The sequence below is a fragment of the Lonchura striata genome, chromosome 3, assembly GCF_050655825.1.
Source record: "Lonchura striata isolate lonStrDom1 chromosome 3, ASM5065582v1, whole genome shotgun sequence".
In the NCBI taxonomy this organism is placed as follows: Eukaryota; Metazoa; Chordata; class Aves; order Passeriformes; family Estrildidae; genus Lonchura; species Lonchura striata.
In genome coordinates this window covers 83,878,537-83,903,183 of record NC_140705.1, presented here as the reverse complement: position 1 = coordinate 83,903,183, position 24,647 = coordinate 83,878,537, and the positions used below count along the sequence as shown (strand labels likewise).

Below are 24,647 nucleotides of genomic sequence, written 5' to 3'. Positions count from 1 at the left end.
CATTATTTGTCCAGATACTGTGAGACTCCCTCAGGTATCTTCTGTGTGCCTCTCAGGCCTCTACATTTTCCCTTTGCACAGATCACAATAGAAAAACAAATGTTGAAAAATATTACTCAAATCAGGAAACAAAAATAATTAATCACTAAGGAAAACACTTCCACAGTATTAAGAAAATACTCCACAGTACTAAAATTAATCTTAAAAGGAAAACATATTTCTTTTTTTAGGCTTCAAAATTAAATTCTGTGAAAATCTTTGCACCTGAACACTGACTTCTAAGAAATAAATAGCATTTACATGCTTGTGCAAGCTCTCTGAAGTTTTCACTGCCTGGGTGTTGCATGATATGGCAATAATTGGCTACCAGAATGTGCAACTAAGTTTTCCTTGGTTCACTTGAAGCAGAGTAGTACCAGCAATAGCAGAGGTATTGATATACTAATCTCATGAACTTGCAACAAAAAAAAAACCCCAACTTTTTGGTGAATATGCATGACTTAAATCAGAAAGTACCTAACATGAAATAGTCTTGATAAATCAAAAATTAAAATGAGAACATGGTCTATCACATTCCAAAGCTTACTTTTTTCTCTCTCACCTGTGATTGATCTGAAATTCTAGCTCTATCTGCAAAGGTACTAAAAAATCACATACACATCAGCCTCAGGAAATACACAAAGTACCTCTGCAAATCCCAATAATGCCACTGAAAGTTCATCTTCTGAGATTTGGTTATCATAAATCAGAAGATACTATCATTTTCCACTAAAAAGAGATGTGCTGGTGATATGAGTGTTGTGTCTGCCAGTCTCTCATAAGAAGAATTTTAAGTAGTGAAGGAAAGCAGTAAGCAGTGATACAGAAAATCCATCAGCTCTCTTTGCCCTCTATGTGCACCTGTACAAGTGTTTGGGTACCAACTCTGTTATTTTAGGAGCACTCCTTTCAAACCCACCTTGCTATCTCTTCCCTGTGGGCAGTCCAGTCACGAATGTAGTCTTCCTGCTCCTTTATCCTGTGCTTGAATGTGTTGCTGCTTTGAGCTGCTGTCCCAGCGCTCTGCAGTCGCGTAGTTTTCAGGGCTGGAGAGGTACGCAGACGGGTATGTTTAGGGGAATTACGGTTTGATCCGAATTCATCTTCTGAGGTGGAAGCATAATCTGTAGGAAAGCGCCTCCATCTTGCACTTACTAAATTAGTTTAATTATTAAAAAATAATTATTATGGCATCTTTCATAAGAAAAAAAAAGCATTACTTCATTAACATCACAAAAACACACAGCTACTTATCATCCATCCCCAGGTACCTCACAAAGGGTTTATCTACTACATCTTTAAAAGAAAGCTACAAAATTTGTGTTAAATAAAAAATATTTATTAAGAAAAACATACAACTAATGCTCTTTGTATAGTGATGGGTACAGTAAGATGTAAAAGCCAGTGATTCTATATGAGCTCAAACAAACTGTATTACAAAACAAGGGCCCAATTCATTAACATTTAAGTATATAGTCAGATTGCACTTTCTCTGCAGATTTTTTTTCCCGAATTTCATTCAAGGTTTATGTGATACACAAAAAAGAAAATGAAGAGATATGAAGGAGGGATGGAGCTGGCACCAAGCCTGGAATGCACGCTTACATAAGGAAAGCACAAAATTCCGAGATGATGTGTAGGTCTTTTCCAACCTTAATGATTCTGTGCTTATGTGTTTCTTTTTCTTATAAAAAAAAGAATATGTAAAATTAAAATTGTGTTATGAAAATCTGAAGAACATCCATAAGAAAAGCAGCCTCAGAGAAAGAAGTATATATTATGATATGCAGCACATAAAGCATTATACAGCCATGTTGCTGAGGACAGCCTGAAGTACAGGAGAACTGGAACTAAGTAGGAGGCTCTTGTCCCCTTATGAATTACTGAAGTCTAGAAAATGGATTGCAGATGTGCTGTTGTCAGACATTTCCACCAGGAAGAGATAACACCAAGTGTAAAGAAATCCCTATCACCACAACGTGCTAAATTGTTGCAGGGGATTTAATACCCCAAATTAATTGACATTCATAACGCTCTGTAAGTACTGCAGAAAACGAAATAACTGTGTGACAACCTATTGGTGATTGAAAAATAATAGAACCAAATTATGTAAATTGTTTTTTAATGTTAAAAAAAGGCAAGAATTAAATAATGATTTGTCCTGATACATTAAAAAATAAACATTACAAATTAAGTATACACCAGTATGAATTTAAGTAACAAATAATGGAAGTAATTTTTGTGTAATGCAAAGATTATGGTATAGAGAATATGACATTGGTGTATAAGCTTACATCCCTTCCCTCATACAACTAATGAAGTTTCAACTCCTGAAAACAAAAATATGCTTGCATATTTTTTTCAGGTTTAAATGTGGGTATCAAATTGTGTCTAGTTCTACTTTTAAAAAAATTTGCTAACTTTATTGTAGAAAGTAACAATGTTTCCCCAATTACTTTCTGATCTCATTCTGGAGGCTTTAAAGTTGTTTCATCTTAGGGAAGTAAAACATGAGCAGAAAAAGTACATTTTCCCACCAACAGCATGCAAGCAATGTGTGACCAAAGTCCAAAGAGATTTATAGTTGGGCCCACATTTTTTCATCCATTTTTGTTTAAATTCTTTGTCCAAGTTCAAGTTATAGTCTTCAAAATAATTATAAAATTTATCTTAAAATTTCTCAAGTGAGATAGTTCAGCAACTCAGCACTGTACAATGAGCATATGTAATAATATATTTAAAAACTAAAAATTGAATGAGAAGTGAAATATCAGAAACAGATTTGATTTCTAGTACTCTACCACTGTAAGTTTCAACATCAGGGTCTGGGTCTGGGTCAAGCTTGGGTTTCTCTGTGTACAAAATAGTGTTTTATCATGTTTAATTCAATCTAAAACATTCAGATTAGAAGCATTTGCTTAAATAAAATATATTTATAAAATTAGACTTAGGTCCTCTTTTCCACCCACACTTGTTTAGGAAAAGATTATACTTTCAATCAAAAATACTGAATTTTGTAAAGGCTTGAGCATTTCAGAGATACTAACTGAAATGAAATGAAATAACAATCATTTGTAGCATTACATAATATCATAAAACTCCTATTTTAAAGACCATTAAATTTTAAGGCCTTGAAATTTTGGGTGTTACATATGATCAGTGTGTTTCTCTTTAATATGAGGACAAAGTTACTGTAGGCCTAGCAGTAAAAATCTCGAAGTGAAGTTCATGACAATCATATCCAAGCATGTTTCCCAGTTAGGTAGCTATATATTTGCATATATATGCTTTTAATGACATCTTTAAATTATGCAGGCCCAAAATGTCCCTGTAGTTTATGTACATTTCTGAAAGCTGTCTTGCATTTGCTTATCTCAGACACCAATGACTGTGAATATCAGTACCACTAACTAGAAAATCCTCCAAAACCCTGGATAAAATAATCAGCACTCAAACATAATTTAGTGACTATTCTGTGAGGAGTATAATGTCCTGACAACCATTAAGCTGGCAAGTTTGGCGATTTGGACAACATACTCTCGCTTCAAAGATCTGAGAATAAATTGTATTGAATACATTCCTTTTACTACTTAGAATATATTCTGCTCTCATTGAGGCATTGACTTCTCAAGGTGCATCCACTTCCAAAACGTACTTAGAAAGGGCTGTTTTTTCTCCATTATCAATTTCCTTTCCCCCACAGTTACCTCAACAGCTTTGATCACCTATCTGCCAGCTATTTGCAATGACAGCTAGGTCAGCAAGCCAGCAGAGCTGCCAAACACGGATGCTCAAAGTTCCTCTGTTCTGACTCAAAGCTTAATGTTACAATCGCAGCTTAGCTGCTCTGCACAAGGTCTGATCCTGCTCTTTGTATTCCTGATACACAACTCCTTCTGTAACATCATCTTCAATTTCTCTCCATTGTTGTGAAAGTAGGTCTTTGGTCTCCTCTGTTTTTATTGATCACACTCTAGTGTTTGATGATGCAGTGCCTTGATCAGACCTTTCACTGCTTGTGCTATAAAGTTACTAATTCTGCTTCGCATGTCTTCACAGTGCTCTCAGTTATCAAGCCTCCTACCACAGAAAAACTCTGGTAATAACTTGAATGCTAACAGTTCTCATCCAAGATGTTCCATTTATCTGCCTGCCCTTTCATATAAAAGTAAGCAATACTTCACTGCATCAAGGATTAGAAATGATTCTTGAAATTGCAGATTTGCTGCTAGCTCTGACAATTTTAACCCTATCATGTTGCTATTCATCCACATGAAATACAAGACAATAAAAAAATCCAGAAATTACATCTTATTCTTACTCAATTTTTACAGGTATATATGTCTGAACATTGATTTGGGAAGTGCAGAAATAACTTTCTCTTTACAGGCTGGATTTAAGAGGCTGCCACTGTTTACTATCTATAATGTGGTAGTATTATATTAACTGACCTCTGATGAGATAACCCATGGAACATATTTAACATTTTGAGAGCAGCTAGTCCTCTGGTAAAGGAAACAAAACTCCAAACCCAACAGTAGTAAAAATCATTCATTTTCCAGTCTTTCTACAGCCATGGAGAGAAGAAAATCCATTCCTGTTATGCCTTGATTAAATGTGCCTGAAGTAAAACATATTCAAATAGCTGACGTGCTTTAGTCAAGCACTTCATTAGTACTTTCCAAAAGCACCAAAATTAATTGTTGACTTTTCTAGAAACAAAATTAAATTGAGGAATTTAAAGTGGCCTATATGTAGTTGGAGATGCATTTATAAATATACTCTTATATACACTAGAAGATTATACCACTTTCAAAACAATTCAGATTTTCCTAAAGTATAATCTAATTAAATCAATAAAAAAATTATACAATAATGTTACTGATACAGACAAAATTCAGAACTCTAAATCCTAAACAGCAGTAATAAGATTTTTTACTTATACAGTAACAAGACCTAATTGGTTAATTTAGCGATGATTTTGTTTTGAAAGTATCTGACTACTTCATTAATTGCTTTCAGATTCTGGCCTTTCCATTGATAGGCTTCTCCATTGATATATATTAACTGATACAGTTTTATAAGACAGAAGCTATTACTACTGTAGATTTTTCAAACAATGGTCTTTTAAAATTACCTAGCTTATTTTGTTGGGGTATCCATGAGAAGATGGTATCTTTTCTCTCTTGAAAACAGTGTTTTATACAAGCTACAGTAAACTTTGACTGTGGGACATGGGGAAAGGAACATTTAGCAAAGACAATGAAGTGACAGACTAATAGAGTGAGAAGAGAGAGATACACTCACTTCCCTTAACAGAAGCAGCAAATCATTCCAATGCAGCAACTTGGGAAAAGTTTAGGAAGCCTGCAATTCTTGACATGGACACAAAACTCAAAAGTTCATAGAGAGTTTTGTGAAAAACAAAAAGCAGTGAAGTGACAAAATGTCTGGGCTTTACCTTTTCAAATATCACCATTATCATAATGTGAACTTGTATTCATGATTAAAATAAACATATAGAAGTCTTAACTGACACTTTCTTATCCTAGCATTGCCATCTTTTAGGCTGCTTCATCAGTTCAAAATTTTGATTAGAATTGAAAACATGCTGCTTTTCCAATTATATCTTACAAAGAAAGATTGAATTTTTATTTGATGTGGCATCTGTTTTGGCTGCCTTTGTAGACACCTGTCATAGAATCAGAGTCAACTCTACAGTTCATCAATGCATCTCAGCAGAAATTTCTATTAAGCCAATAAATGACACAGCAAAACTAACTACCTGGGGAATACACAATGCTAAGAATCCTGACATGGTCCACTTATAATATACAAGCAACAGATGGACAGCAGAAGTGTGGGCAATTAGGTATCATAGTGATTTATATCAAGTCTGAATGGGATGTAGAAAATTTCAGTGCACTACAACACTGGGAGCTACTCTATTAATTTTATTCTGAGACTGTGGATTGGTAGCATGACAATTCTAAAAGCAAGCAGACATTTATTTTAGATACTCATTTCACAAGAAAGTTCACTTTTTTATAATTACATTTTATTTTGATATATTTAATATTGCTGTTGAAAGAAACCTACCAGCTTTCACACTGCTTGCACTAAGAATGCTATGTTAACTTGTAACAGAATAGTAGGCTAAAATTTTATAGATAATAAAGATTTTTCCTTCCAAATGTAAGACAAGGTAGAGTAACCACCATATCAAGGAAGATAAACATGATCTGCAAATCATGATGAAATCATAAATCGCCACGATTTCAAACACAGAATGGGAAATAATCCAAGATAAGGCAAACCCTTTAAAAGAAATTCTTTATGATATTTAGTTGGGTAGTACATATTTTTTCAATTCATTACTTCAACATTATTATTCTTGTCAAAAAAAAATCTGAATGCTTATTTTAAGCCTACCTTTTAAATAAATATTATTTCTTCTATATACTAAATAGTGTTGCTGACCTTCTGAACTTCTACTAGCATGATTTGAGTGAAGAGATCTTGGGTCTGTTTTTGCACTAAAACAAATGGTAGTTGATGTATTTGACTGTCCCAGTTCAGTCCTGTCTTAGTAGCTTCAAGATAAAAACATATCCAAAGAGTTAAAGGATTACTATTTCCTGCATTTATGATTTCAAATGAGAAACCTCCACAAAACCTGCCATGGAAGCCTCCTACTCCAAAGAAAAAGACTGCATCAATTAAAACTCAACAGGTTCATAAGAGCTTTTTCTTAAACAGTTTCTTTAAAAAAAATCCACATTAAAAACATCTAGTATTGTACAAAATCACTTAAAATAATCTCACATACCTGAGGGAGAATTATGAGCCGAAGCCAAGGATTTGGATTTTGAATCCGAAAGTCGAGAAATGCTATTGGCTCGAGTTCTAGCAGAAACCTTAGTGCTATCTCCTCCTGAGAGCAGCCTTGAACCACTTCTGATGATGGCTTCTGGGGTACGCGACGAGGCGGTGCTCCTGGTTATTGTTGCTTCAGAATCGCTACGTGCTGATAAAGAGCCAAGCCGATTTCTGCGAGGTTGAGCGAGTAAGTCTATTCTGGAAATATTTCTCCTCCCCGATGGAGGTTTTGACGTAGAACTTGTAGTGGACACTTCGGAAGCGACTGAAGCCTTATCAGCATCAGCAAGCTCACTATCAGAGACTTCACCAAGGCGTGCTCTGCGCAAGAGAGAAGTCCTTGTGGGACGAGGTCTTGGAAGAGTGGTAGATTTACTAGACTGCCCAAGTCCAACAGGAGAGGTTTTTGATTTAGCTGACTTTCCTTCCATCTTGGAATGTACAAGTTCATCTGCTGAGGCAAAAGGAACTCTCCCATGTGATTTGCCAGAGTAGGTTTCCTGGTCAGATGATAAGACATCAGAAATGGCAGAATGAGGTACACTGGATGTTTGGTCATCATCTGTTAAATCTACTGATGGTTGCCTCATTCTTCCACTGGATTGCAGAGTTTTGCGAGCCTCAGCTCTAGACCCACCATCTGAAGATCGACTCTTAGTTTTCTTTTCAATCTTTTCTCTAGCTCCTGTAGAAGATTTTAAAACATCCTTTGAAGGGGAACCAGTGGAACATCTATCTTTATATAAGTTTGTAAAGCTCTTCCGCTTCTGTGTGGATTTTCTTTCAGTGTCACCAGTAACAAGACTGATTGTGCTGGCTGTATCAACATCTGATTCTGGTGATATGGAATTATCTCTGTTATAACTAGGAGTGTCAGGACCTTCATCAGTTTTATTTTCTTCACGTAATTTAGCTTCAAGAAAAGCCATTACAGCTTCTGTGTCTTTTAAAATGAGTGTTGTATCTATACTGGAATCAGTGTCCATCGAATCACTTCTGTCACGTAACCTGTTTGCAGATACTAAAGGGGCAGCAGAACCACTCTGCCTATTAATGTGAGGAATAAGTTCTATAGGTATATTTGTGCTAGGCTTATCTATAGTAAAGCTACCTTGCCTCACTAAGGGTTTTGAAGATTCCTTTTTGTCTCCTCCAAGCACTTTAGGACTTTGTCCTCTAATGATTTCCTCATTTTTTCTTCTTTTTCCCTCAATCTGTGCCAACTTAATTTCTGCTTTATCTGTAACATGTCCAGGAGCATTTTCTTGATTATCCAAAGTTTTGGGTGACATAACAATCTCCTCCCTACCTTTCTCAATCTGGTTTGCAGCAGATTTTGTAGAGGATAATTTTGAGGGTGTCCAGTGCCCTTGCTCCTTTCTTTCTTGTTGTTGAATTTTTGCTAAAGCTTGTTTCACCACAGAAGTTTCTCTGCCAGTTTCAACTCTCTCTTTACTAGAAGAGCTGGGAAAAGAAAACACTTTGTCTCCAGTAGCTTTGGGTGAAAGATCATTCATTGTTCTGGTTGACTTAGCATCTGCGGCACGAGCTGGAGTTTCTTTCTCCTGAAGTTCAGTGTCTTGCTTTTCACCTATTTCTGACCTCTGATGAGATACAGTTTTTGGTTTTAAATTTTCATTTATTTTCTCCTCTATGGGAAGCTGTGGAAGTGTCCTCCTCTTTCGCTCACCTTGGCTGGTCATGGAAGCAGCTGAACCAGCACTTCTAACAGAAATACCAGACTCACTGATGTCTGTATCTAAAAATGAAAGAGAAAAAATATTTGAGAAGACATTCAACAGCAAGGCAAATAGAAAGATTAAATGTTTAAGACTGCATAAAGCTAATACAACATAAATCAGAACTGAAAAAGTCATCAGTCCATCCTTCTGCTCTATTGCAAGATCAATTAATTTTATTTAGACATGTAGAAAAACATTTGATGAACTCTTGTAGCCAGCTGAATCATACAAAGTTTTTATGATCTCACACTAGGCTAAAATAAGTAAGAAATCGCTGTTATTTCAATCAGTATACCATTACAACAGGAAGTGGAAAGCAAGTCTTACATTCCTAAACATCTCCTGGACTAAAAAAAGATCCTCCTTCTTCCTCCCTACCTGCCTATTCCACAGCTCTCAAGGTCTGTCTCATGGACAGACTACAACCTTCCCCTGCAAGGCCTCGTCTCACTCAGGCAAGAATCTGCAGTGCTGGGACACACTTCTCAGCAATATTGAACATTCCCACTGATTAACAAAAAAAATTACTATGACTGAGAAAGCAAAAATAATGTTTTTATCCCAAACAAGACACTTTAGTATAAAAATGTATGGAAAACATACACAAAGCATCAGAAGAATGCAGTATTACTGCCAAAGTACTTTCACTGAATTCTCAGTGTACAAAGAATGAATGCTCCATTGGCAGAAAAGCATGGGCATCCCCTGGATTGTTGCAAGGAATAACTGTTTTAGGAACCAAAATTTATTTTTCCACTCTATGAATTGCTCTGACTTTGAATATTTGGAGAGAAAAAATTCTTTTTACTGTTCACTTGCCTGCTGTTGCAATGTAATGTGACACATTTAGTAACACACATCTGTCAATTCCCTTTTTTACCAGGAGAGATCCATAAGAAACTGTTCTGTATAGCCTGTTGGGTCTTTCTATCACAGCTTGCCACCAACATTGGTTGCTCCAGGAGTAAGAACTGGAGTACAGGGTTTCTCTCTCTGAAAGAATCCTCTAAGCAATTAATTGAATATCAACAATCATGCTGTATGTATACCTGCTACTTTCTATCCATGCTCTTCAATCTATCTTCTCTCTTTGCAGTGTCAAACCTTTGATGAAGAATGCAAAAGGACTCACAGCTTTTTTTTCCTATAATCTATGTTAAGACACTGATTTGAGAAACAGTAAGTACGTCTGAAATCTAAGCAAGGTTTTCTAATGTGAGGTCTGTTTTTTTCTTGAAAATTATGAAACAAATTGAAGGTTTAATAAAAATCAATATGATTGCTGTCTGTGAAAATTGACCTTTCTCAGACATGCCTACTAGATCAAATATTTTATACATATATAAGCATGTGACTTGCTTCTTGGTGAATTTCAAACAGCCTTTAGTAAAAGAAAAGGCATGGAGTTGTTTAGCATCATATTTGGCTAAATATGTGTTATGTGAAATTTAAATACTAAGATTTCTAAAGAAGATACAGGCATCTAAGTCAACAAGACATGTTTTCTGAATTGGGTTTTAGATGTACGTACTAAATTTTATTTTTATTACACCTTTGTTGCTTTAGTGCTTTGGTGCTTTGAATGCTTTATTTCCCCTTTAGTATTGTAGAATTCTTGCAGTACAGATATGCACTACACAGTAGTTACTTCACTGTATCTCTTATCTTTGTTCTCACAATGGTAAAAAAGACTTTATCTCTCCAGAGAAGATCCTAGGTAGTGCCTCATCTGACAGTGACCATTTAAAACACTGCAGAAAACAAAAGACCACCAAAGCTCTTGCTTAACCATCCAAAGGATCAGTCTCAATAGCAATGATTTTAAGTGTCCTGAATGTACACAATCCTTTCAAATAGTGCAAAATCTGCTCTTGATTTCCATTATTCTGTGCGTACGAGATAATTTAATTTTCCCTCTTTCCATCTCCTTTGACTTTTAGTATTCTAGGCAAAGTTCAATGCTTATGAGGGGAGAAAAAGCTACAAGAGAAGCAGTGGTTACTGATAATAATCTTTTTGTGCATTGGTACAGATATATGCATTATGCAACATCAAAAGCAAAACTTCTTTGTACAACTTCTCCCAAAGATGATTACAACCTCTAATGTGAAATTTGCAAGAAGAAAAAAACAGAAGAGAAGTAAGACAAGTAAATTGTTTATAGTCAAGACTGTAGATATTAAAGAATACACTATTTCAAAATCAGAAATGTGAATAATTAAACCATGGAGAGACATGCCCTGAACATCTGGCACTCACAAGAAAGGGAGATAAGGTTGTTCAGTGCTAAAGAGAAAGTTTCTGGGTTTTTCAAGAAATATCAAAGGTCTTCTGTATTTCCAAGATAAGGAAGGATACTATGCTTCAGGTGAAGTCTCTCAGGTTCGATTGTTTAATAATCATTTGGATTGTTTAATAATCATTTGGATTGTTTAATAATCGCTGAAGTCCAATTTAGACTAAGAAAAATGTAAGGAAAGAAATACACTATGCAGATCAACCCAAACTGTATTTCAGTGAAAGTTTCTCTAATATTAAACAGTTTATAAACTCTCCTGTTTTAGTAACATTCAGTGTAATACTGGCACTCAACTGCCATGTAGATACCATTACTGCTGAGCCTATTTTTATACTGTTTCTGCTCAATGAAACAGAAGAATCTTACATGAAATTGGGGCATTAGGAGTAAAAAAGCAGATTAAATACAGTACATAATCATTCTTTTCTTCCTTTCACAGGTTTTTCAGCATAAATTATGACAATAAGAACAGTTTTTAATACCATTTTCTACTGGAGCAGGCACAGAGGACTCCAATCTCAAGTCATCTTGGTCATGACGTGTGTGATTAGCAGCCAAACTGGCCCACTGTGATACCCAACGTTTACTTCTAGGGTTAGTAGAACCTTCCTAAGAAAGAAAAAAACAGCAGAAAAAAATTGTAACTGTTTGATAAAAAGCATGCCATCTTTCCAGGCTTTTTCTGACTAGATAGGTCAGACACTATTTTCCTGAAGGAAGTTGAAAAAATAGTTTACATAGAGTCCCCAGTTCTAGAATGGCAAACAACAAACAAAATCTATATAGCTGCTGGATCAGCACCAAATAAACAAAAGTTCCTAGTGCAGTGGACTTTTAAACACCAGAACCTATATAAAATGTATCAGAACATGTACTAATTCTAAAATCAGCTTATTTCGGTCCTCAGCTCAGAAGTGCAGGAAAAGTACATGGGGTGTTGGGGTGTGTTAAGAAATTAAAAATGTGTTTCAGGAAGACAAGAAAGTGACATTTTACCGGTTTAGAAGACCCTCTTTTCCAGATGAAATATTGTATTTACTTCATTACAGAAAGATTACCTTAAGGATTGAAAGAGTAATAACTTATGATGGAAATGAAAGGAAGCTCAGATTATTTGTTTGGCCTAAACAAAAAAAGAAGCAAAGATTAGTTTTAAACCATCCTACTGTGTAACAGTGAAGGCAGTGTCATCAATATTTTACAATTTTTTTGCACCTAAACCAGAAAGGAAATGAATTTGATTTCTTGGTGGCATGCCTTTTGAAATCTTGAAAATTTTTTAAATGTAAGAAAAGCATAGAATTTTAAATCATCTTCTTGTGTTACTAAAGCATCCTTTTTGCAAAACCTGATTTCTAATTATAGTGCAATGTTACTGTCTTGTCAAATACCTTACAGTCTCTTTTTGTTTACATCTCCAAAAAAACATCACCAACCCTTCAAATCTTCACACTTCTATTCAAAACACTGATTTCCACCTGATGCCTTGACTACTCTTAGATTCTAGTCTTTGACCAAGAAACAACACTATACATTCTATAAAAATTATTTAGAAGAACTAGAATGATGAACAATGTTACCTATTATATGAAAACTTCTTTCAAATTAAGTTACTCAGATACTTGAAAAGCTTGATTTTATGATCCTGAACTTCTCCTGACTAATGCGAGTGCAACATCATTAATCTCTTCCAGAATATCAAGAATGTAGTAAATCAGAGATGCAGAACATAACTTTTAAACTATTATACAAATTAGCATATTTTTAATTAGTTTTTTAGAATCAAAATGTTATAAAATAGAAGTCTAACAACAGCAAAGGAAGGCAAATCAATGTTTTTGCTATTTATGGGCATTTCTGAAGACAATGCGAAACAATAGCAGTAAAAATATTACAAAAAACACACAGCATTTATGCACTGGCAACTACTGAAACCACATTTTTCTTTCCAATTACTAATCTCTCTTTTCCTGTCTGTACTAGTGAACTTCTATCTAATGAAACAACTAATTATAGCCAAATCCAAACACTATAGATTTACCAATCATCTTTGCAATAGAAAATTTCATCTAGTTCCTTCTGTACCACCCAACCAATTTCAGGATACAGATATGTGTCAGAAATCTGAATTCTACTTCACAATGGAGAAACTTAATAAGATTTTGCAGATCAACTGCAGTAAAACAACGTGCTAAATTATTTTTCTCTTGTAATTAGACTGCCAAAAAATGGTTTCTACATAGCAGTGAATGTAAATATGTGCTTTGCCAATTCTCTGTGTATTCATAGTAGTTTAAGCACATCCAGAAGGTGTAAGGTTTATAAAACTCACACCTAAAAAGTCACGTTCAGATAGCCTAATGTTCTTCCTATATTCCTTATCACTTTGCATCTTACAGGCTTTCAAGTATGCAATCCTCCAAATCTTCTCTTGAATACCAAAAGCAATTTCCTAATATTTCAGAAAAGTTGGCTTTATCTATGAGATACGAGACTTTTACCTTAATTTTAAATCCGCTTTCTTTTATGCTTATTTTACATACAAAGTCAATAGGAGTAAGAAATCATTCGAAAATGTAACAATGGATTTCTGTGGATTACTATTCAGCCTTAAGATTTAGGGCTTCAGCCTCCACATCCGAAAAAGATCCACAGTGCACACACATTACACCTGAAAGCATGTCCAGCTCTTAGCATTTCAGAGCAGCCTAACTTTTTTTTTTAAATAAATTTCAACAAGGTGAATAAAATTAATACAAAAATTAAATGTCTTTTCAGACACATAGCTCTAGACAGTTCAAGTTGTAAGAATCATATTACTTCATATTTTCATAAATGGCTGTCTTGAAAGCAGTTCTTCCCTCCTCAATGTACCTGCTTCAGAACCATATGCCTCTGGGGTGATGATCTCTTTACAGACTTCCATACATTATGTTTTTACAGCCAATGTCTTCAAGTTATTCCTGGAACAACACTGACACCTATCTTTAAAAGCTCTTTCTCTCTTCTATTACAGTTACTCCATTTACACATGAAAACCCACCAATTGCATCCATCTCAGCTGTTACTTTGCCAGACTAATTGAACAACGCTGATTTGTTCTTGTAAGGTAAATCTCCAGTCCTGTAACAATCTGGGTAGACTTTGTACTTTCTCTAGACTGGTATCCACCCTTCTTTAGTGCTATTATTACAGGGGAAGCTTCACCATAGTGATAACACTGCCCTTTTCTGCTGGCAATACACTTCCTGGGTTCTATTCAAGGGCCCTATTTGCCTTTTTACAACCCTGATATTGGTGATACATCAGCCTATGTTTCAGTATACCATCTAAGTTCAAACAAAAGTAACTATCAAACTTCAAATTAAATGGATTGTTCTACAGGACAGAAAATTAGAGTAATTTGAGAGGACAAACAAAAGGAAATATAGCCTCTAAATACTCCACTTTTAAGAAGCAATATAGCAAATATTTACATTAATGGAATTCAGAATGTCAGTAGTATTATTTATCTGATCTTCAGTGGGAAAGACATAAAGTAGGCATTCAAAACAGCAAAAGGAACATTGTAGTCAACGGACTGATGACCCTAGAGATGAAGAACCAGGTTTCTAACTGAACTTTAGTCTTACCAAAAAAAAAAAAAAAAAAAAAAATCCCCAAACCAACCAAAAAACTGAAGCACATCAAACACAACGTTGACAAACCATTATTCAAGAACTGTGTTTAGTACAGACAACTGACCACTGAAAATTAAATGGAAGTTGGATGGATAGATTATAGCCCAAACGACTGCAGTATTTTTATTAACCAAACTCATAGAGTAAGAACAAATATTAACAACAACAATAATATTCTCTTTTTTCTTTATTTACTTAATTTTTGTTATTTAATCACACCTACCTTGGCTGGTAAGTGGCAGCTTTTAATATAGAAAATAAAAACATTTTAATATTTTAAATAGATGGATTTAGTATTTTCATTGCCTATATGTAATCACTAAAAAGGCAAGAACCAGTGTATTCAGGCTCAGTCCAACTGTGCCAAGACACTCACTCTGCATTTTACTTTATTTATGACACATGCTACACAAAAGTATTTAAAGACTGTTGGATCAAAAGAAAAGCTGAGAACTTCTTCAACAGGAAAAGCATTTCCAAGAATTTTATTAATGATACTTCAAAAGCCCTGTAAAGCTAAGATATTTAATTTCACAAGAAGCTTTCAACCCCTGAAGTGACTCTAGATGACCCTGTCCTGCCTTGGCAGTGGGGTTGGACTGCATGGCCTCCAGACATGTCTTCCAACCCTAACTATTCTGTGATTCTCTAAAACTGTTTCTATAAAATCTTTATAATTTCCAAGGCCATCTTTTCCATCCTCTTGAATAGAAATATCTTAGAATTTTATTCTTTGCTTTTTCTATGCCAATCATGTTCAGAATTCACCTCATTCCGCTAATCATGTATAAGAATAACTGTACTGGGACAACTGGAGTAAGCTCCACCCACAATCTGAGTGGATGCAAAACTGGAACACTGAGCTACCCTGACGTTACCTGACTATTTAGCCAAGATCTTCAATGAGGTTTATAAACTTATGATCTGCAGCTCAGTAACACAGTAAGTCTTCAAAAACATACAAGCAGAAAAGTTTGTATATGAGAACATAACCTACATACTTAACAAATCAAACACATTTGCCTCTCCCCTTCCTACTGACTAAACAAGTTTTGCTAATAAGACTTTAAATGTAACAATCTTCTCTCAGTAGTTATCCTCATTATTGCTTTCCCATTATGTCCCTATAAAAGACACTTTTAATCTTCTGAACTAGCTTCTCTTGGACTTCTACATATCTATCAACCAACACCTACTTTTAACTTTCTCTAGTAAGCTTTCTTCCACCTTCATCTGTCAATTCTTCTTATACTAACCCTTCCTTTAACCACATTGTTTATGTCAGTTTTGCTCCTTGACTTAGCAAATAATTTTCATTTTTCCCCTATCATCATGCCTTGTAATATTTTAAATTATGCTAATAACCTATTCTCTCCCACTATATAAAGACCCTTTAATGCAGCAAAGCATAGTAATAAAGCAGCATAATTCTTGTAATTTTCACCTAAATCAAAGTGAGTTTTAGTATATCACTGCCAGAAGGTCTCTTAAATCTGCTGTATGATTGCAGAAGTAGTCTCAGTCTTTTAAAAACAAATTCTTTTATTTGCAAGGTTGACACCTGAAAACAGCAATTATGCTCATAAAACAGATAATATATTCTTCTTCTGTTTATGGAATTTAAAAAGTGAAAAAATATCAATACTCTTGAAAACTGACAAAGCACAAAAGAGCTGAGCGCTGCACAAGGCATTAAAAAAAACAGAGAGGAAGAATATGGTTATAGATTTGTGCAAAGAAGAGAAATGAAAAACCTTCCACAGGATATGCCTGTGCTGCATGGCAATACTGCACTTGAGGCTGTAGTCTTAGAGAAACTAGGCAAAGGTACTAATCTAGACACAGTGACATACGTGTGTCAAGGCTTTGCAGTAGCTAAAATACAACCATCAGAAAAAAACACCTCCAGGAGAAACAGATTTGTAGATACTAAAATCAATGTATTTGCATGGGAGGCACACTAAGTAATACTTTAAGCTCTTGATATCTTCAAAAAAATTTATTTATAAAGTTTGCTAAATTACAGGACCATACTTCAGAAACAGTTTGCCAAGGGAGTTAGACAAAAGTGTTATGTGCTTCATTGTTGTTATCAGTTGATTCTGCTCCATTGTGATCCTGCTCTGTTCCAGACACATTTCAAGCTAGTTTATTCATCACAATGCTATCAGAATGCCTCCCAAGATTTCAATATGAAATATGATGAATATATTGTGCATCTATTCTAAGTCATATATAAAGACAGGCATTTTCCTCTGCTTAATATTTTACCAGCTGATTAAGTTATACAGTGTCTGAATCAACTAATGTAAGTGACTTGTCATGAGTGGCACCTCACTGAAGAACTTAAACCAAGAATGTAAACACCTAAAGCCTGCTGGCTTCAGAGAAAAAATCTGAAAAGTATTATCCACCATTTCTTTCCTAGATACCTTTGTATCATGCATTAAGTGCACACATCTTCTTTCTGAATTTTAATATAATTACTTGCTTTGGGCTATAAAACATAACCAGCTTTTCCTCAGTTCTGCTGAAGAATTTACATGAAGTATATACCGTGCAAAGTTATGTTGTTGCAAGGAAACTTCTACTACATTTCCAATACACTGGTGTCAGTGCACATAGAAAAGTAGCCAAGTTTTAAAATGCCTCTGGCAATGAATTATATCTGCCTCTGACAGAGAAGCTTTGATGATGCAATAAAGGCCTAGAAGAAATAAAATACTTATAGATCTGAGTTAATCTTTTCCAGGCAAGATTTTGTGTCCTGTTTAACACTTACTGGTCAGTTCTTAGTGCTCTTTTTTAGTGGAAGAAAAAAGAAGACCGTCAAAAATTAAATTCTACCTCTGTGTCAAGAAATCCAGTTGTACTCAGTGGTCTTTTTTCTTCCAGCACTACTGTAGCAGAATTTATAGCCCAATCTTTTACTAAATCTTTCTGGGTCTCGTTGATAACAGGCCTATTATAATCCTGGCTGTCATCCACTCCAAATACCTGAAAATGAAACAAACCATTACATTCATTAACCCAATACCATGCTGATACAATGTTCAATGTTAATGGATGGATGTGGCATGCTGGATAGTGAGTATAAATAGGTTTTATTGTATTATGCTTATCTGTCACCTTAGTGCAATCTACAAATTAAACAGAAAAAAATCTACAACAGTAATTTAAAAAAATGTGGAAGTCTATGTCAAGATTGTGAAAATTAAAAGAATTGCTAGTTGGAATGGTCAGATATGAAAAAATGACACTTTGATGAAAGGATCAAAATATAAAAACAAAATAATTGCAGAACCCATTTTACCAATTAAGGAAAAAACCCAGTAACTAAAACCACCAGATTTCCAGATTTTTGCTATTATCTAATGAGAGTAAGACATACAAATTCTTGCATTTGCTATTAATATGCTTATTGAATTATTTCCCTAATACAAACAAAATTTCAGTGTTTAAACTGTTAGAGACTTGGCAGATGTTAAAAGTCCACCAGATATCATGAATCATGTAGACTCATCTTATCCAAGACACGACTTGGTATAGTTCTTTTACTACTCTACCTCCTAAGGGTGCTTGTATTAATTTCTTCTGCTTATGCCAGAATAACTTTCCCATGACATTTTAAAACATTGCTCAGAAAAATATACCAGAAAAACATTATTACTAAGGCAATTTAGCAATTAGAACTTTAGCAGGAAAACCACCATACTATTTGTCAAATTTCTCATGAGTCATAGAAAACTGGGAATTATGAATTGCTTTCAGAATTAAGGTATAATCAAAGACATTTTAGAAAATATCTGTATCTTGGAAACATGTAACTTATAAAATTTGCAAAATCCTGTTTAAGAAATAAATTCACTACTTTACTAGTACGGGCTTAGACATCAAAAAATTACAGAATAAAATGAACTTCCCATACACATTAAAACTGGCTGCCAAAACTTAAGAGTTAACATCAAAAATTATTTTGCCAAGTTCACAGATGTTATCCTCCTGCAACAAGCACTACTAGTGCAAAATAAGAAAAGGTGTACAAAATTCTTTTTTCTCCAAAAGTGTGCTGTAATTCAGTTTTGCACAGCAAAGCTAGAGAACTGGTTTATTACAATTCTGAATAAGGTTAGTGTCTTCAAAATGGATTCACCACTAGATGGCCACAAACCATAATGTTGTCAGCTTCTGAGAAGCAAAGAGAAAAATAATAGTAAAGCACCCTGTCTATCAACTCTTTATGCTAACTGTACAGGAAATCCTTGCTACAGCATTAATACATTTAGACCTGAGGAATTTTTCTCAAATACACTGGATTTGTTTTTTGCTGTCATGAGAAAAGCCTGCTTTCCTGACATCTTAAAATTCAGGCAGTGTTCCCTGAATTTTCAAATTATACATAAATCCTATCTAGAGTCTCTGGATTAGAATTTGTTTAACATATATACAAAACATTTGTTTTCTTTTTATAAAAATAGAGTGTTAAAACTTAAATTTTTGCTTTCATGATATACTTTTGATTTGTACAGTTGTAGCAATTTTTGAAGATAGAAACCAGTTAATGTCCACTGACAACTTTCTTTGAATATATCACTATTCTGCAAGACTTTTTTCTTTGTGTATCATAGTTTCATTGATTACAGAATTTTATATGTTATTTAAAATGAAACTAAATTCTGGTATTATCACGTAAGCACCAGAAGGAAAATATGAATTCCACACTTCCGTATCTAATTGGGACTACAGCAACAAACTGGTGCTTATAAATTGCTTCCTTTTATCTGACAGCACATTCATTTACCATGTCAAATTTCTTTACTTGTATCAGAAATAATGCTTCTTTCAGTCTTACCTTTTCTAGTACTGAACTCAGATTTAAATAAATTTTGTTATTCTTCTATTCTTCTATTACTGAAATTACTGCAAAACCAAATTTGAATATTGCCTATTTTTTTTCTGTGAAAGGTAATACGAATATCATTACGACCCAAGTAATAGCACTCCTAATGTTCCTTCTCTATACACAGTAGGGATATCAGAAGAGATAAGCAAAACATCTGTCAAGTAAAACATCTTCAATAAAAGTATATTTTTGTACTGAGATGTCATTCTACATTTGATGTGTGTATGCACCTGTCCTAAGTTCCACTGCTATACAAGTACAAAGCTCCTCTTCTCACAAGAAAGAAGAGATGCATGTAAGCGTGATGTAGCCTAAAGACTAAATTTCGGACTTGAGATATATAAAAAACACTTTAAAAGATTGTTAATAACACATAATTAATAATTTAAATAATAAAATTATTCACAAGATAAAACAATACAAGTATTTCACAAAATGTAGATCATTACTTATACACCTGTCACACACCAGCAGAAAAGTAATACTATCAGAATTTCATATACTACATTTATCAAATAATGAGAATATACCCTCAACAGAAATAGCCATGGAATAGCTTGAATGTTTCTGCTGGAAATCATCTCTCTACCCTCTAGAAAATGCAATTTGTACTTTCTGGGCTGCTACAATAGTGTATGTGTGCAAAGAGTGGGCTGTTGTGACAGAAGCCTGAATGGATAGCGACTCGTATCTTCCTACAAAGACTACATTACATTTTTCAAGGCTTCCAATTCTTTAGATGTTTCTGCTCTTTAAATATCTTCATGACTGCAAAGTCATTTAAGGAAGGCCAAGGAGGTAACTTAATCAAACCAAGAGAATTCTGAGGAAATGCTAATGACACATATTGATGCATTTCTCATCTATTTAGAAAGACTGAAGTTTTTTTCTGTAAAACTTGTATTTTTCAGAAGCAACTATGAAATATATTTTGATTAACTGTGTCTTGGGGAAGAAAAAGATGAAGCCAGTTCCGTAATCAATATACATACAATACAGATTTGGACACATTGAGCTGTTTGAAAAATGAAGAAGCAAGACTTTATTTTTGATAAAGGAGGTAAAATAATTCTATGTATGAGACTAACCATCACAAATCACACATATCCACCACACGGCTGTCAATGCAAAAAGAGTTTCCTAAAAAATTTACCCTTTTTAAATAGCGCTGTAAGCAACAGGAACTTTCACAGGACTCTGATTTTGCTTTTTTTTTTTTTTTTTTTTTTAATAGAATATGGGGAATGAGGAGTAATGTAAAAAGAAAAAATAAATACAAAGAATAATTCCTAGAAATATTAAAAAAACAACAACACTAATGCATTTTTTTTTAACAGATGTAATTTAAAACTGAAACTACCACAGAAAGGTATGTCTAAGGTATCTGCTTCCTATAAGCAACAATTCTGGAAAGCTAAAAGTTTTTTGCCCTGCTCTGTTCTATTGTTTATTTTTCTGAAATTATATTTTTGCAGGAAGATACATTGTTCCATCCTGGTTGTTTCAAGCTTCATGAAGTTACAGAACAAAAACCAGGATGAAAATTTTCACAGAAACCCTGAAAGTTGACTGACAGAGAAAAATCTAGACGCCCCACCAATCTGCAGGGTTTATACCACATGGCTGTAATGTAGAACAGACACAAACATGGTGTGTAAACTGTGGTGGTGGTGTTTAAAAATAATTACTTTGTTGTTATGAAGCATAAAACAACTTCCATTGCAAATCAGGACATTTTAAGTGGCACGGGAATGATGACATGCTGTACAAAGTTAAGACCTGTCTATGAAATGTTCTTGATGCAATTTTGTTTGACCTGAAATCCAGCTGGCCCCTTAAGCAAATGCATTAACAGATGATACAGGAGAGACATTGTCTAACTAGGTAACTTTTGAAAAGTTTCAGACATGCAAATGAAACCTTAGATAATTCTCAAAAAAGTAAGTGATGAATTTCCTATTAAATTAGCAAAATCCTAGCAGAGGCCACCAAGATGGCAAAGATTAGAGCATTTCACCTATGGGGAGAGACTGGGGAAGCTGCATTTGATCCCTTTGGAGATGGGAAGGCTTTGGGGTTACCTAACAGCAGCCCCCCAAGTACAATGGTGAGTATACCAAGATGACAGCCAGATTCTACACTGCAGGGGGACAAGGAACAACTCATGTCAGATGAGACAGGGTATGAAGAAAAGTTTTCTCACTCTGAGGACAGTCAAGCAAGTTTGCCTAGTCTCTGCCCATGTAGGGCATGAAGACCCAAATGGATAAATCCTGGGCAATCTGGTTGACCTCAAAGCTTCTTTAAGCAGGTGATTGGACTAGACATCTCCTTTTCAGGTCCTTTCCAGCTTATGTGATTTTGTGCTCCATAATAACATAGTGATCTTACGTAATAACTCAGCATCTCAGGTCTCCTAGTGCAAAGTTCTGAGAAAGTCCCAAGTATCTCAAAGCAGCAGAGAAAAGGTGAGCTCCTGACACATGCTTTTCCATTTCAAAGCAGTGAAGTAAGTACTCCAAAGATCCCCTATAATAATCCATTTACATTCTGCAGTCCACCCAATAACAAAGGGCCAAAACAGCAGGCTAAAACTGTAGCAAGTCTCAAAGCACTATCTTGTTTCTTGCTGGAATACAAACTTGCCCTGAAAAAATATAGAAAGAAAATATGCACTAACTAATGGCAAAACAATTGTAACTTAATGAGGATTTTGACAAATGTCATCACTTTATAGCTGCAACAGTTTTTCCAATAGTCTGAGAATATAACCTTATCTGTATTAACCAGTAATTGTCAAAATTATTTATCCAACCATTGTAGAACTTAATCCATTCTTTATTGTAGAACTGCAGTTCTACAATACTATAATTATTCAGTACTTAATGACCACAGAGCTAGTTGCTCATCAAAATCATTACTGAAGTTACTGATATAAATGGAAAAAGTATAATTTGAGACTTCTAATAGTTATGTTCATTCAGTTTTACAGCAAATTATGTATATTAGAATGGAAAAATCTGAAGGATCCTATCTGGTTTTAAAATTTTTAGCTTACAAAGTTTCTCCAGTAATCTTACTGCTGAAATCTTAATGAAAAGGATATATACTAATTACCAATACCATCAATAAAATTAACAGAAAACCAACAAATAACCATTAAGAATTTTAGCTGCAATTCCTATTAAAAAATGATGGCATTTGAAAAGTAATATTATTTCAATAACTCTTTTCCTATTCTTTTAGATCCTAACAACAGTCAGGGATGTAACCTAGAAACATATTTTTAAAAGATCATGATATGAATGCTATTAATTTCAGTGTAGGCAATCTGCTTAAAAGGAACAGAATGAAACTAAATGAGAAGAAAGAGACAAGGGAATTCTAAGATGAGCAGTTAAAAAAATAAAAACAAAGCAAAGCAATGGTAAGGAACAAGGGGCTACACTGCACAGGGCATTAAAGAAGGATCATGGCAAAATTAACAAGGAACAAATGATTTAATTTGAAATAAGGTATTTGTCATTGCAAAGTGATGGGAATGTAAATTGTGATATTAATTGTGTTTCATAACCTTTTAGGGGAAAGGAAGATGATAAGCATATTTGTCACAGAAATCAAAAGTAGGTTTCAGAAACTGAGCTGTAAACTAATAGAGTCAGACTAGCAAAAACCAAATCTATAAAAAAAAGGAAATAAGTATGATTTTGGAAATACAAACAGGATTTCAGGATTTGAGCACAGTTTGGGTGTACTGAGAAAGAAGAAGTTGTAAATAAACCACACTCGGAGTATGAGTGATTGATGAGGATTCCATAGAGCAAGGAAATAGAAGAGGCTTCAGATCGTCTCCGCAGATCATATCAGTAACGCTGCATTTGGTGCTCAGACTGAGCTCCTGACAATTCTTCCACAGAAGGTAGTTCAGGCATTCATAACACAGTAAATTGGTCCTTAAAAGTCAGTTATTGGTCACAGAGAAAAGACAAAAGGCAAACATTTTTTCTCACTTTCACAAAGTAAGATAAGAGTACAATGCCTTAGCTCACTTTGTGTTTAGCTACTACATGAACTGTGTTTAACCAAGCTGCTTCTGAGGAGTTTCATTTCAATAGTTTTTGCTTGTTCTTGGCAGTTATCCTGGCCGTTCCAGGCAAACAGACTGTGTTCTGTGCAGGGCATGTCTCAGAATAGCCATGGATTTTCACAGAAGCCCTTTACGTCATTTTAACTCTATATCAAAGTTATAGAATCAGATGCAAGACACTCTGGTATAAAAAAAGCCACAAAAGCAAATGAAATGGATCAACATGCCAAGTCTAAGAGCTTCCTCTTACCAGACACCAGTTACATATTTATATGCATACATATTTTGTCCCTGTTTGCTACTATGAAGAATTCATTTTCTTTAGGATTCCAAATTAAAAAGGAAACAACAAGTTTAGTGACTGCAAAACCCCTTTCCTTATAAGAAAAAAAGGTTATAAACATCCTCTGAGCTCTTGACAAAATTTATAAACTGGGATGATTGGATAGGATTAAAGTAGTCTACTGCTTTTTCAGCAATGTACTCATAAAATAGTCATTCTGCAAACAAGACACTCTGTAGGGCTCAAGGCATTTCTCTCAAAGAAACTGCTGAAGCAATGGTAAAAGCAACTAAACCCAGAGTGTGAAAAGACAGGAAACCTGAAAGTGATTTTCTGAAAATAGATACATTTACCTTGGTTCCTTAAACAGTCATTGAAACTTACTGAGATTTTTTTTTGTCTTAACTTACTCCCTACCCATTGATTCTTTCCAGGTAGTTTTTCCATTTATAATATTGAAAAAATTGCTGAGAGCAGTTCCATAACTTGTATGTTAACTCCATAATCAGTGGAATTATAACAATAACAATCTGCAAGGTTATTGATAAATTTTTAACATTGGTAACAAAGAAGACAAGATCTGGTATACAAACTCTATGAATACTTAAAACACAACAATAAATCATTCAAAAGTAAACACTCCTTCACACTAAAAACATGTTAGCCATTATTATAATATGTATTAACAGATATACCCTGGGAATAAAAAGAATAAGAAGATTCCATTTTATAACA

The 24,647-nt window shown here is 34.4% G+C and overlaps 1 protein-coding gene across 8 annotated transcripts in view; it reads right to left on the bottom strand.

The window, feature by feature from the left end:
- Positions 1 to 24,647, bottom strand: part of CEP170 (centrosomal protein 170) — a 92,885-nt gene that overhangs the window by 13,058 nt on the left and 55,180 nt on the right. For 5 of the 8 annotated variants that reach the window (XM_085575525.1, XM_085575531.1, XM_085575526.1 and 2 more), the window contains exons 10-13: positions 17,487 to 17,636; positions 11,442 to 11,568; positions 6,869 to 8,677; positions 959 to 1,193 (exon numbers count right to left, since the gene is read on the bottom strand). In XM_085575525.1, the coding sequence (XP_085431651.1) occupies positions 959 to 1,193; positions 6,869 to 8,677; positions 11,442 to 11,568; positions 17,487 to 17,636 (2,321 nt within the window). The remainder of the gene's footprint in view (positions 1 to 958; positions 1,194 to 6,868; positions 8,678 to 11,441; positions 11,569 to 17,486; positions 17,637 to 24,647) is intronic. The other 3 variants (XM_085575528.1, XM_085575529.1, XM_085575530.1) reach the window with 2 other exon arrangements.